The sequence below is a fragment of the Mesoplodon mirus genome, assembly GCF_964341445.2.
Source record: "Mesoplodon mirus genome assembly, chromosome: 13".
Classification (NCBI taxonomy): Eukaryota; Metazoa; Chordata; class Mammalia; order Artiodactyla; family Ziphiidae; genus Mesoplodon; species Mesoplodon mirus.
In genome coordinates this window covers 38,660,614-38,675,348 of record NC_138989.1, presented here as the reverse complement: position 1 = coordinate 38,675,348, position 14,735 = coordinate 38,660,614, and the positions used below count along the sequence as shown (strand labels likewise).

Here is a 14,735-nt window from a genome sequence, read left to right as displayed (position 1 = left end):
GCGTGGCTTATGGGGTCTTAGTTCCCCAACCAGCAACCGACCAGCAATGGCCCATGGCAGTGAAAGCACTGAGTCCTAACCAATGAACCACCAGTGAATTCCCTCAGCTTGTTTTCTTATCATGTCTGATCTCATATAAATGCAGAAAGTGAGGGATCTCCTTTTTAAGTTTCCTGAACTTTTTGCCATCATTTAGATTTTCCAAAGTAGTATTCATTGTATGGATATACCATAATTTGTTTATTCAGACACTAGGTGATGAACATTTGGTTTGCTTTCAGTTTAGGGCTATTACAAATAATGCTGCTACAAGTAGTTAGTAGGAGTATTTCGTGGAAATGTGCCCTCAGTTCTCTTGGATACGTATCTAGACGTGAGACTGCTGGGATGAATATATGTTTAACTTGATAAGAAACTGCTAAACTGTTTTTCAACATGGCTACCCTGAAAAACGCCAGCAACCTTTGGGAATTCTAACTGCTCCACATTCTAATCAACACTTGGTATTGTTGGCATTTTTAATTTTAGTCATGGTAGTTGGTGATTAGTAGTGCTGGTGTAATTTCTGTTTTACTAATGACCAATGGTAATTAAAGCAAGGTCACAAGATACATGGTAAATATATTTTAAAAACTGCAACTCTATATATTAGCAATACATAAGTTGAAATTGAAATTTTAAAATACAATTTACCAATAGGATCAAAAAATTACTTAAAGATAAATCTAATATGCAAGAGCAATCAAACTCCCCCAAAGACTTTTAATAGAAACTAATAACCTGATTCTAAAATGTACTGGGAAATTCCAAAGATCTAGAACATTAAAGTAGTTCTGAGAAAGAAAAACAAAGTTAGAGGACTTACTCTAACTGATTTCAAGACTTACTATAAAGCAACAATAATCAAGACAGTGTGGTACTGGCTTAAGGTCAGTTGTTTGGATTTTGGATAAAAAGGAATTTATCATAATTAACAACACTTCTAAGAAAATTAATTTTAATAATAAAGGCTTACAATGGCAGGGGAAAGGTTTAACTTTTGAACTATTTTTTTTACCTAAACTTCTGTACTTTATGGAATGTCTACCTTACGATCTATGACCTAATTACACATAATGTACTATCTACTAAATTTTTCTGTTTCATCTTCTTAACTAGACTGTAAGTTCCTTGAAGTCAGGAATCACAGATAATTCTTTAGTAACTTTAGTGCTTAGCTATGGCATATGCTTGACTGAAGCATTTAAAAATTTTACTGAATATACCAAAATATCATAAAATTGCAATAAACAGGTTTCCCCCAAAATCCAATCTCATAAAAATGTCGAGCATCTTATTCCTGAGATGAATGAAATGACCAAGGTGAGCCTATGCTGCTATCCAAGGGGTCCAGCAGTAGTCATGAACTGCATCCCTAGATCCTAGCTGCAGCCTGGTGTTACCTGGTGGCAACTGCCCACACCAGCTTAGATATCAACATGATGGTTCTTGGTGCTAGAGCAGAGTGATACTTCCACAATAGTAGCAGTGATTCTGGAAAATCCCTTTTCATTGATGCCTATTTCGTTGGACCAATCCAGGAAGACTGTGCAGAGAGAATACTGGAGACTGAAGGATTCCCCACCACCACCACCCCCCCCTTCTCCCCACACACACCACTAACTCCCTCCATTTAAGAACCAATGTTAGGGGAATTCCCTGGTGGTCCAGTGTTTAGGGGTCCATGTGAGTTCGATCCCTGCTTGGGGAACTAAGATTTTATATGCTGCATGGCACAGCCAGGGAAAAAAAAACAAAAACAAAAACCAGTGTTAGGCAGAAGACTAAATTCATATTGTATCTGAATTTGCATCATCATGGGATTTTGCTGTAAGATCCCATCATCATGGTATTTTACTTATTATCAATAAATAAGTAGTTGATGAAGTAAAAAATAAATAAATAGCAATGATCCAAAATTGTTAAAAATTACTGAACTGCTTTCCCTACCTGATGTACCAACAGTTCAGCCACTTCTACATGATTATTAAGGGCAGCCAGATGCAAGGCAGTATAACCATCATCTTTCTTCTCATCCACAATCCACGGTCTTGGTAATTTCGACAGTAAAACACGCATTGCACTGAAAGTCAAATATTTAATTAAATATTTTATTATTTTCTTTAGAAAAAATATTCAAAAGAAACTTTTAAAATAAAATGAATATACTCCTCTTTAAAGAAAATTATGCCCTTAGAGACAAATAGAAATTCAAAATTTCTAAATCGGGCTTCCCTGGTGGCGCAGTGGTTGAGAGTCCGCCTGCCAATGCAGGGGACACAAGTTCATGCCCTGATCCGGGAAGATCCCGCATGCCGTGGAGCAACTGGGCCCGTGAGCCATGGCCACTGAGCCTGCGCATCCGGAACCTGTGTTCCACAATGGGAGAGGCCACAACAGTGAGAGGCCCGCGTACCGCAAAAAACAAAAAATTTCTGAATCTTAAATACACAGCCTTTTGATATTGTAAGAGGTAAACAAATTATTGCTGTTTGGAGAACAGAATCAAAACAGAATGGGAGTGTTACAAAAGGGAAACATTATGAGAGGAAAAAAACCAAAGGTAAAAGAAATATACCCTAATAAGGATACATGTTGGCTTTGTGGAATCCCTTAGGTTCAATTGGAATAGTATGTATTAACGAAGAGTTAATAAAGAACAACCAGGTAACAACAGCTAAGAAGGAAAAATAGTGATAAGACAAATTTTAGGTAGCTGGCAGATTATCATGAACTCTGCAGAATTAAAAATGTGATATATGTCATTTAGCAGTGCTAAATCCAATTGATATCAAAACACACAAAATGGTCACTATAATTTAATATTTAAAATTTAAGATATGGTAACAAAGTATCTCCAAAGCAAAAAAGACAAAGTTATGCTAAAGAGCACCAAAGATTAAACCATAAAAAATCAGGGGAACTAATTATCAAGAAATCATGCTTTGTAGAGAAAAAGCTAGCCTACCACTCAAAAATGAAAATAAAATCAGAAGCAACTTTCCTAAGCCTAACCAGTCTAACTTTTCTTAACATAGAGGTTCTGTGTGGAAAACTCATAACGTAATTTGGAAAAAATCTCCCTTAATACATCTATCAATTAATTGTTTTTTTTTAAGGAGTGAGACCTAAGATAACTGCTCTTGCAAAGAGTATTGGACTTGGCTCAGACAACACTGATATACGTATTAGATATTGAATCTTCCCTCACACCTAAAAAAGGCAGTAAACACAGAAAAGAAAAGCTTTTAAAATTGTGCCAATAGAGTATAAAAGGGCAAGAAATAACAGTTAAGATACATATCAGGATAGTTTTTTGTAAGGTGATACATATGGGAGAAAAATTTTTAATAGAGAAATGTTATAAACGTATGGAGAAACAGTCTGAAGATGCAGAATAAGAATGTGTGTAAATAAAACTGTAAGTCTCTAAAATAATGAGACTAAGGCCTAACATGAACCAGAGCATGTTTCCTTAACAGCAGTGGTCTACGAATCCCAAACAGGAAATCCAAGACATCTGAGAACAAGCTTTGGAGGATCCAAGAATCTCCAAAACTGTACTCAAATCTGGAAGTTTATAGCTTTTATCATATTTTTAAACAGGTTTATGACCCAAGGTGTACTGAGAATCAAAACTTTAAGACAGCCTTTGGTGGTTGTTACTGAAGTTACAATCACTGTTTACGGGTAACAAGACTTCTTTAGAAATCTATGAAACATTTTCTCCCGGAAAACACACATAAAAATCTTTACATACAATCTTGAGGGAGTCCAAATCCCCTAAGGTTCCATCCATGGACCTCATACAAAGCTAAAGATTCCTGCTTTAGCTCATTTTCAGTAATTATAAGGATTCTATACCTCCTCATTCAGTGGATTAAAATAGAATACTAGAAATTATGTAGATTTTGACTCAAATTCTTAATGGGGAAAAGTACTGGTACAACAATATACTACTGAGTGTTTGGATTTAGCATAATCATGATGCTAATGCCATACATTATCTGTTACCTTACACACTTGACCATGTGAGAAATAGAATTTAGCTTTATGATTCTTTTGGAGAGCTTTGAATATTCAAGTATTAAATCATGTGAAAAAAGTTTTAATAAAGACAAAATATAATCATTAAAAATAATAAGATAGGGGGCTTCCCTGGTGGCGCAGTGGTTGCGAGTCCACCCGCCGATGCAGGGGTCACGGGTTTGTGCCCCGGTCTGGGAAGATCCCACATGCCGCGGAGCGGCTGGGCCCATGAGCCATGGCCGCTGAGCCTGCGCGTCCGAAGCCTGTGCTCCGCAACGAGAGAGGCCACAACAGTGAGAGGCCCGCATACCGCAAAAAAGTAATAATAATAATAATAAGATAGGACCCAGATTTGAAATTTGTTCTCCTGTCTTCTCCTTGGATGCCATGTGAATAAGGCCTGTCTTCACTGCAAACCTCGGATATCTTAGCATTTTGGCTTGCTATGTTTCTGACAAAGGGAACCCGGCTCGGAAAAATTGCCCAGCAAAGAAAAATCCAAAACGCCAGTAAGATTTTTCACCACAGTTGTCTATGCCATGTGGCTGAGAGGGTCTTGGTGCTCCGACCGGGTGTCAGGACTGAGCCTCTGAGGTGGAAGAGCTGAGTTCGGAACACTGGACCAACAGAGACCTCCTGGCCCCACGTAATATCAACCAGCGAGAGTTCTCCCAGAGATCTCTGTCTCAACACTAAGACCCAGATCCACTTGACAACCAGCCAGCTCCAGTGCTGGACACCCCATGCCAAACTGGCAAGATAGGAACACAGCTCCACCCAATAGCAGAGAGGCTGCCTAAAATCGTACTAAGTTCACAGACACCGCAAAACATACCACCGTATGCAGTCCTGCCCATCAGAAAGACAAGATCCAGCCTCATCCACCAGAACACAGGCACCAGTCCTCTCCACCAGGAAGCCTACACAACCCACTGAATCAACCTTACCCACTGGGGGCAGACACCAAAAAACAAAGGGAACTCCAAACCTGCAGCCAGCGAAAGGAGACCCCAAACACAGTAAGTTAAGCACAATGGGAAGACAGAGAAACACACAGCAGATGAAGGAGCAAGGTAAAAACCCACCAGACCAAACAAATGAAGAGGAAACAGGCAGTCGACCTGAAAAAGAATTCAGAGTAATGATAATAAATGATCCAAAATCTTGGAAATAGAATGGAGAAAATACAAGAAACGTGTAACAAGGACCTAGAAGAACTAAAGAGCAAACAAACAATGATGACCAACACAATAAATGAAATTTAAGATTCTCTAGAAGGAATCAATAGCAGAATAACTGAGGCAGAAGAACGGATAAGTGACCTGGAAGGTAAAACAGTGGAAATAACTACCACAGAGCAGAATAAAGAAAAAAGAATGAAAAGAATTGAGGACAGTTTCAGAGAACTCTGGGATAACAATAAATGGACCAACATTCAAATTATACGGGTCACAGAAGAAGAAGAGAAAAAGGGACTGAGAAAATATTTGATGAGATTATAGTTGAAAACTTCCCTAATATGGGAAAGGAAATAGTCAATCAAGTCCAGGAAGCACAGAGAGTCCCATACAGGATAAATCCAAGGAGAAACACGCCAAGACACATATTAATCAAACTATCAAAAATTAAATACAAAGAAAAAATATTAAAAGCAGCAAGGGAAAAGCAACAAATAACATACAAGGGAATCCCCATAAGGTTAACAGCTGATCTTTCAGCAGAAAGTCTGCAAGCCAGAAGGGAGTGGCAGGACATATTTAAAGTGATGAAAGGGAAAAACCTATAACCAAGATTACTCTACCTAGCAAGGATCTCATTCAGATTTGATGGAGAAATTAAAACCTCTACAGACAAGCAAAGCTAAGAGAATTCAGCACCACCAGACCAACTTTACAACAAATGCTGAAGGAACTGCTCTTGGCAAGAAACACAAGAGAAGGAAAAGACCTACAATAACAAACCCAGAACAACTACAAAAATGGTAATAGGAACATACATATCGATAACTACCTTAAATGTAAATGGATTAAATGCTCTAACTATAAAAGACACAGACAGGCTGAATGGATACAAAAACAAGACCCGTATATATGCTGTTTACAAGAGACTCACTTCAGACCTAGAGACACATACAGACTGAAAGTGAGGGGATGGAAAAAGATATTCCATGCAAATGAAAATCAAAAGAAAGCTGGAGTAGCAATTCTCATATCAGACAAAACAGACTTTAAAATAAAGACTGTTACAAGAGACAAAGAAGGACATGGCATAATGATCAGGGGATCAATCCAAGAAGAAGATATAACAATTGTAAATATTTATCCACAAAACATAGGAGCACCTCAATACATAAGGCAAATGCTAACAGCCATAAAAGGGGAAATCGACAGTAACACAATCATAGTAGTTGACTTTAACAACCCACTTTCATCAATGGACAGATCAACCAAAAGGAAAATAAATAAAGAAACACAAGCTTTAAATGATACATTAAACAAGATGGACTTAACTGATATTTATAGGACACTCCATCCAAAAACAACAGAATACAGTTTCTTCTCAAGTGCTCATGGAACATTCTCCAGGATAGATCGTATCTTGGGTCACAAATCAAGCCTTGATAAATTTAAGAAAACTGAAATTGTATCAAGTATCTTTTCCTACCACAGTGCTATGAGACTAGGTATCAATTACAGGGAAAAAAAACCATAAAAAATACAAACACATGGAAGCTAAACAATACCGTACTAAATAACCAAGAGATCACGGAAGAAATCAAACGGGAAATCAAAAAATACCTAGAAACAGATGACAATGAGAACACAATGGCCCAAAACTTATGGGATGCAGCAAAAGCAGTTCTAAAAGGGAAGTTTATAGCAATACAATACTACCTCAAGAAACAAGAAACATCTCAAATAAATAACCTAACCCTACACCTAAAGCAATTAGAGAAAGAAGAACAACAAAACCCCAAAGTTAGCAGAAGGAAAGAAATCATAAAGATCAGATCAGAAATAAATGAAAAAGAAATGAAGGAAATGATACCAAAGATCAATAAAACTAAAAGCTGGTTCTCTGAGAAGACAAACAAAATTGATGAACCATTAGCCAGACTCATCAAGAAAACAAGGGAGAAGACTCAAATTAATAGAATTAGAAATGAAAAAGGAGAAGTAACAACTGACAGTGCAGAAATACAAAGGATCATGAGACATTACTACAAGCAACTATATGCCAATAAATTGGACAACCTGGAAGAAATGGACAAACTCTTAGAAAAGCACAACCTTCCGAGACTGAACCAGGAAGAAACAGAAAATATAAACAGACCAATCACAAGCACTGAAATTGAGACTGTGATTAAAATCTTCCAACAAACAAAAGCCCAGGACCAGATGGCTTCACAGGCGAATTCTATCAAACATTTAGAGAAGAGCTAACACTTATCCTTCTCAAACTCTTCCAAAATATAGCAGAGGGAGGAACGCTCCCAAACTCATTCTACGAGGCCACCATCACCCTGATACCAAAACCAGACAAAGATGCCACAAAAAAAGAAAACTACAGGCCAATATCACTGATGAACATAGATGCAAAAATCCTCAACAAAATACTAGCAAACAGAATCCAACAGCACATTAAAAGGATCATACACCATGATCAAGTGAGGTTTATCCCAGGAATGCAAAGATTCTTCAATACATGCAAATTAATCAATGTGATACACCATATTAACAAACTGAAGGATAAAAACCATGTGATCATCTCAACAGATGCAGAAAAAGCTTTCAACAAAATTCAAAACTCATTTATTATAAAAACTCTCCAGAAAGCAGGCATAGAGGGAACTTACCTCAACATAATAAAGGCCATATATGTCAAACACACAGCCAACATTGTTCTCAATGGTGAAAAACTGAAAACATTTCCACCAAGATCAGGAACAAGACAAGGTTGCCCACTCTCACCATTATTATTCAACACAGTTTTGGAAGTTTTAGCCACAGCAATCAGAGACAAAAAAGAAATAAAAGGAATCCAAATTGAAAAAGAAGTAAAACTGTCACTGTTTGCAGATGACATGATACTATACACACAGAATCCTAAAGATGCTACCAGAAAACTACTAGAGCTAATCAATGAATTTGGTGAAGTAGCAGGATACAAAATTAATGCACAGAAATCTATTGCATTCCTGTACACTAATGACAAAAAATCTGAAAGAGCAATTAAGGAAACACTCCCATTTACCACTGCAACAAAAAGAATAAAATACCTAGGAATAAACTTACCTAAGGAGGTAAAAGACCTGTATTCAGAAAACTATAAGACACTGATGAAACAAATTAAAGATGATACCAACAGATGGAGAGAAATACCATGTTCCTGACTGGAAGAATCAACATTGTGAAAATGACTATACTACCCAAAGCAATCTACAGATTCAATGCAATCCCTATCAAACTACCAATGGCATTTTTCACAGAACTAGAACAAAAAATTTCACAATCTGTATGAAAACACAAAAGACCCCGAATAGCCAAAGCAATCTTGAGAAAGAAAAACAGAGCTGGAGAAATCAGGCTCCCTTGACTTCAGACTATACTACAAAGCACAGTAATCAAGACAGTATGGTACTGGCACAAAAACAGAAATATAGATCAATGGAACAGGATAGAAACCCCAGAGATAAACCCACACACATATGGTCATCTTATCTTTGATAAAGGAGGCAAGAATATACAATGGAGAAAAGACAGCCTCTTCAATAAGTGGTGCTGGGAAAACTGGACAGCTACATGTAAAAGAATGAAATTAGAACATTCCCTAACACCATACACAAAAATAAACTCAAAATGGATTAAAGATCTAAATGTAAGGCCAGACACTATAAAACTCTTAGAGGAAAATATAGGCAGAACACTCTATGACATAAATCACAGCAAGATCCTTTTTGACCCTCCTCCTAGAGAAATGGAAATAAAAACAAAAGTAAACATATGGGACCTAATGAAACTTCAAAGCTTTTGCACAGCAAAGGAAACCATAAACAGAATGAAAAGGCAACCCTCAGAATGGGAGAAAATATTTGCAAATGAAGCAACTGACAAAGGATTAATCTCCAAAACATACAAGCAGCTCATGCAGCTCAATATCAAAAAACCAAACAACCGAATCCAAAAATGGGCAGAAGACCTAAATAGACATTTCTCCAAAGATATACAGATGGCCAACAAACACATGAAAAGATGCTCAACATCACTAATCATTAGATAAATGCAAATCAAAACTACAATGAAGTATCACCTCACACAAGTCAGAATGGCCATCATCAAAAAATCTACAAATAATAAATGCTGGAGAGGGTGTGGAGAAAAGGGAACCCTCTTGCACTGTTGGTGGCAATGTAAACTGACACAGCCACTATGGAGAACAGTATGGAGGTTCCTGAAAAACTAAAAATAGAACTACCATACGACCCAGCAATCCCACTACTGGGCATATACCCTGAGAAAACCATAATTCAGAAAGTGTCATGTAGCACAATGTTCACTGCAGCTCTATTTACAATAGCCAGGATATGGAATTAACCTAAGTGTCCATCGAAAGATGAATGGATAAAGAAGATGTGGCACATATATACAATGGAATATTACTCTGCCATAAAAAGAAACGAAATTGAGTTATCTGTAGTGAGGTGGATTGACCTACAGTCTGTCATACAGAGTGAAGTTAAGAGTGAAGTTAAGTCAGAAAGAGAAAAACAAATACCGTATGCTAACAGATATATATGGAATCTAAAATTTTAAAAAATATGGTTCTGAGGAACCTAGGGGCAGGACAGGAATAAAGACGCAGACATAGAGAATGGACTTGAGGACACAGGAAGGCGGAAGGGTAAGCTGAGACGAAATGAGAGAGTGGCACTGACATATATACACTACCAAATGTAAAACAGATAGCTAGTGAGAAGTAGCCACATAGCACAGGGAGATCAGCTCGGTGCTTTGTGACTACCTAGAGGGATGGGATAGGGAGGGTAGGAGGGAGATGCAAGAGGGAGGGGATATGGGGATATATGCATACGTATAGCTGATTCACTTTGTTATACAGCAGTAACTAACAGAACAATGTAAAGCAATTATACTCCAATAAAGATGTTAAAAAAATAAGATAAACACATTTTTTTAATTATTTTATTTATTTTTGGCTCTGTCAGTTCTTAGTTGTGGCACGCTGGCTCTTCGTCGAGGCATGTGGGATCTTCCATTGTGATGCGTGGGCATCCCTCTAGTTGTGGCGTGTGGGTTTTCTCTTCTCTAGTTGTGGCGTGTGGGTTTTTCTCTCTCTAATTGTGGTCCGTGGGTTTTTCTCTCTCTAGTTGTGGCCCGTGGGTTTTCTCCCTCTAGTTGTGGCAGGCAGGCTCTGTAGTTGTGGCACGTGGGCTCCAGAGCATGTGGGCTCTGTAGTTTGCGGCACGCGGGCTCTCTCATTGAGGTGCGTGAGCTCAGTAGTTGTGGCATGCGGGCTTAGTTGCCCTGTGGCATGTGGGATCTTAGTTCCCCAACCAGGGATCAAACCCATGTCCCCTGCATTGTAAAGTGGATTCTTTACCATTGGATCACCAGGGAAGTCCCAAACACATGTTATTGATACAAAGAAAAATGGTACTATAACTGTGTTGAGAGAAATGGTGGTAATAGAGGATATTAATAGTTTTCACTTACTCGTTCTTCCTTCTTGCATTCATTAAGTCAAGGTAGAAAACCTGAGGTCCCTCAGAAAAAAAGAGCCAATGGTTCAGAAAGTTACTAAGGCATTTAAAAAGAAATAGAGGGAATTCCCTGGCAGTCCAGTAGTTAGGACTTGGCACTTTCACTGCCGGGGCCCAGGTTCGATACCTGGTCAGGGAACTAAGATCCCACAAGCTGCACAGCACAGCCAAAAAAAATTAAATAAAAATAAACAAAAATAAAAATAAATAGGTATGTATGTATTCTTGAAAGCCCATTGCCTCCCTGCACTCTTATTACTTTGTGTCTTTTTGCTTTTTCCTCTCTCAGTACAGTATATATAACTGAACTGTCAGAACAAGGGAAAGGCAGTACTAGGCTACTGTTGGCAGTGACAAAAACAACCCTAGTCCCTTCTAGATCACATTCTACAAAGTATATCAAATCCTAATATTAAAATGCAAAATTCAACATTTTCAAGGAGCAAGTTTTTATTTCAGAATAAATCTATTCTGTTAATTAGTCTCACTGACATAAATGTTGTATATTACACTACAGAATAACCATATTAAAATATTTTTTCCTCACAATCCTGAAACATTAAGAAATATATCATTAAAAATAAATTGAAAGAAATTTGAATTAATCCAAATGCTTTATTTTAAACTGATTAAATTATTATAATATTAGCAATATATTTTAAAGAGAAATGGTAATTTTTGATTTCCCATAGCAACAGTGTTATATTGGCAAATGAGGTGAATACACCAGACAATAGTTAATAAAGTAAATAAAACAAATGGTTAACTAGAGAAAAAGAGATTTTTATAAGAGGAGATCCAGAAGTCGAATTAGGACGATAGATAGATAGGTAGATAGATAGATAAATCACCAGGATGGAATTATTATTAAAAAGATGAAAATTATGTCTTTTTCTGGAAAATAATGATTGGTTAAAAAGAGAGTGAAGAAATGGTTTGTACAAAGCCTGGAGAAAGAATGAGAAAGATAATTTGTCAGTGTATCACCAGCGTTATCTATAGAAAAAGGTCCCTGATGAGCAACCCCGGTATTCTAATTTACCCTCCAGTAGAATCAGGAGAATGCTATTAGTTTTCAGTACATCGTCATATGCAAAGTCATCACAGGTTGATGGTACTGTCAATTAAGATCATCTAACCAGTTGTCTTGCTCACCAATCAATTCCCAATTTTAACTTAGCTTTTCATAGTAAATTTCTTTCTCCCCACTGCAGGGGAAAAAAATCTGCTGATCAGCTGGTGTAAGTACTACAATCCACTTAGCAATATTTCTTTCTGTAAATAGTAATTTGGCATTCTTTATTAATGTTAATTAGTGTTAGTCATCTTTATGAACCTATAAAGCCAAGGTCCATACTCAGGCCCTGTGAAGCCTCAACTAAACACTCTCACCCACAACAGCTCTATCTCATATCTCTAACTGAACAAATACCAACACTTCCATGGAAACCTCTGTAAAATATCGTAAGATTGCTGTAAGAATTAAATGATATAATGTAGGTAAATGTTTTAGTAGAGTCTAAAACTCTTCAATATAATAGTGTTATTTTATTACAGTTCTAAGATTATAGACCTATAAAGTACACTGTACAAATTTCCCTTTTCTCCTTCCCAAGAATTCCTCCTGTATTCTTGATTTTGGTTATTCTTACCACCGTTTAACCAGCCACCCAAGTCAGAAACCTGGGAATCATTCTAGACCCTTTCGTCCCTTCTTACTCCTGCGTTCAATTTGTTCTCTTGGTTTTCCCTTTTAAAACTGAACTATTCTTTCCCAGGGGCCCCAATATTCTTTATATAGGCTTTCATTACCTTTCCTCTGAACATCTGTAACAGCCCCCCTTCCAAATCTATCCTCTATACCCCTTCCACACAAATCTAATCATTTCACAATTTTCACAAATTCAAAATTATCAGCACTCAAATTAAAAGGCTTCCTTTAAAATAACTAAATCTTTTTAAGATATGATTGGTCTCAATAAAATTTATTCTGAGATATACTTTTTGTTCTAATATACTTTTAAAAGAATATGAGACTAAACTTATTATTTTGTTGATAACTGAATTATAACAAAATCAACTCCTGATTAAATGGTTTAAGTTGTGGAAAAATATTGCAGATAGCCCCAAATCAAAATTAATGCAAAAGTCAATGGTCAACTAGCCAGGAGTGGGTAAAATTTTGTTTTTGTTGTTTTTAAATAAACTTTTTATTTCAGAACCATTGTAGAGTTACAGAGAATTGTGAAGATACTGCAGAAAGTTCCTCACCTCTTCTGTTAATATTGTACATTAGTATGGTACATTTGTTAATTAATGAACCAGCACTGACTGCTATTAACTACTTCATTCCAACTTCCTTAGTTTTATTTTACGTTCTTTTTCTGCCCCAGAATACCACATTACATTTAGTTGTCAAGGCTCCTTAGGCTCCCCTTGGCTGTGACAGTTTCTTATACTTTCCTTGTTTTTGATGATGCTGACAATGCTGAGGAGTACTAATCAGTTATTTTGTAGACTGTCCCTCAGGTGGAATTTGTCTGGTGTTTTCCCATGATTACACTGGGGTTATGAGTTTTGAAGAAGAAGGTCTCAAAGGTAGTGCCTCTTCATCATGTCACATCAAGGGTACACACTATAAACATGACTTATCACTGTCGATGTTAACCTTGATCATCTGGCTGAGGTAGTGTTTGTGAGGTTTCTCCACCAGAGAGCTACTCTTTTTCCCCTTTTCTATACTACAGAACACTAAAATATACCACATACTCTTTGGAAAGAAGTCACTATGCCCAGCCTAAACTTAACGAGTGGAAAGTTATGCTCCACTTCCTTGAAGGTGGAATATCCACATAAATTATTTATAATTCTTCTACACTGGAGATTTGGGGTAGGTTAATTTTAAGAGACCTATAACCCTCTCATCTTAATTAGAAAGCTGCTAATTAATGTTCATTCCTGATCTTCCCCCCACAAAAAGCAAACAAACACAAACAAATAATATACGATGCCTCAAGAAAAGAGCCAATCTTTGGGCCTAGCCTGCAAGATGATCTAAGAAAAAAACAGAATAGCCCCTGGTCCCCTCACCCTCATGTCCAGAGCAGCTCTGAGTGGTCTGTCTCCTTTCTTCTTATGGGGTAGACAATCTGAGGAACCCACAATATAACCACAAAGGTCAGCTGTTCCCCACAGCACCTTAGTTAATTAAGAGGATTCTGTTGTTAGGTTGCAAGAACTGAGGCCCATAGAGTTGCCGGGATAAGGGTGTTACAGCTCAATAAATCAATAATTATACTAATCCAATAGACTCTCACTTGTGGAGCACAGTGTGAGATTTGAAGATATTTTCCCTAATGTTCAAACACTCTTCTTTATTTCTCAGTCTGGTTGTTTTCCAAAGGTTAAGGACATGGATGATTTAAGGATAAGATCTTACTACCAGTTAAGCAGGCATTTGTGAATACTGCCAAAGAAGCATTAAGTTCCGGAACAACTAATAGTGGTGCCTAGCATAATCCCTGGCACATGGTAATACTCAAACGTTTGCTGAATGATGAACAAATGAGTTCTAAGAAGCAGAGGGGACAAGCAGCTGTCTGCATGGTATGTAACAGTCAAATGGCGCTGGGTCCATTTTTAGGACCTGCCATGCTTTGCAATCTTTCTTCAGAGATGGGCAACATTTTCCCAAATAAACCATAGTAGCTAAACTGAGGAGGCCTTACATATTAGTATTACTTAATGTAAAAAAGACATTAGAACAGCACAACAGCACATATTAGGTGTTCAATAAATGCTTGCTGAGTTAATGAACAATCCCTCAAATATAATTTAAGCATGTTAGTCCAGAATCCATAAAGAAACTTCATAAAAAAGTTGATGAATC

At 37.2% G+C, this 14,735-nt stretch overlaps 1 protein-coding gene across 1 annotated transcript in view; it reads right to left on the bottom strand.

Moving 5' to 3' along the window:
* MIB1 (MIB E3 ubiquitin protein ligase 1) overlaps window positions 1-14,735 on the bottom strand; it is a 110,810-nt gene that overhangs the window by 20,864 nt on the left and 75,211 nt on the right. Inside the window, exon 13 of the mRNA XM_082640413.1 lies at window positions 1,990-2,122. Coding sequence (XP_082496539.1) covers window positions 1,990-2,122 — 133 coding nt within the window. The remainder of the gene's footprint in view (window positions 1-1,989; window positions 2,123-14,735) is intronic.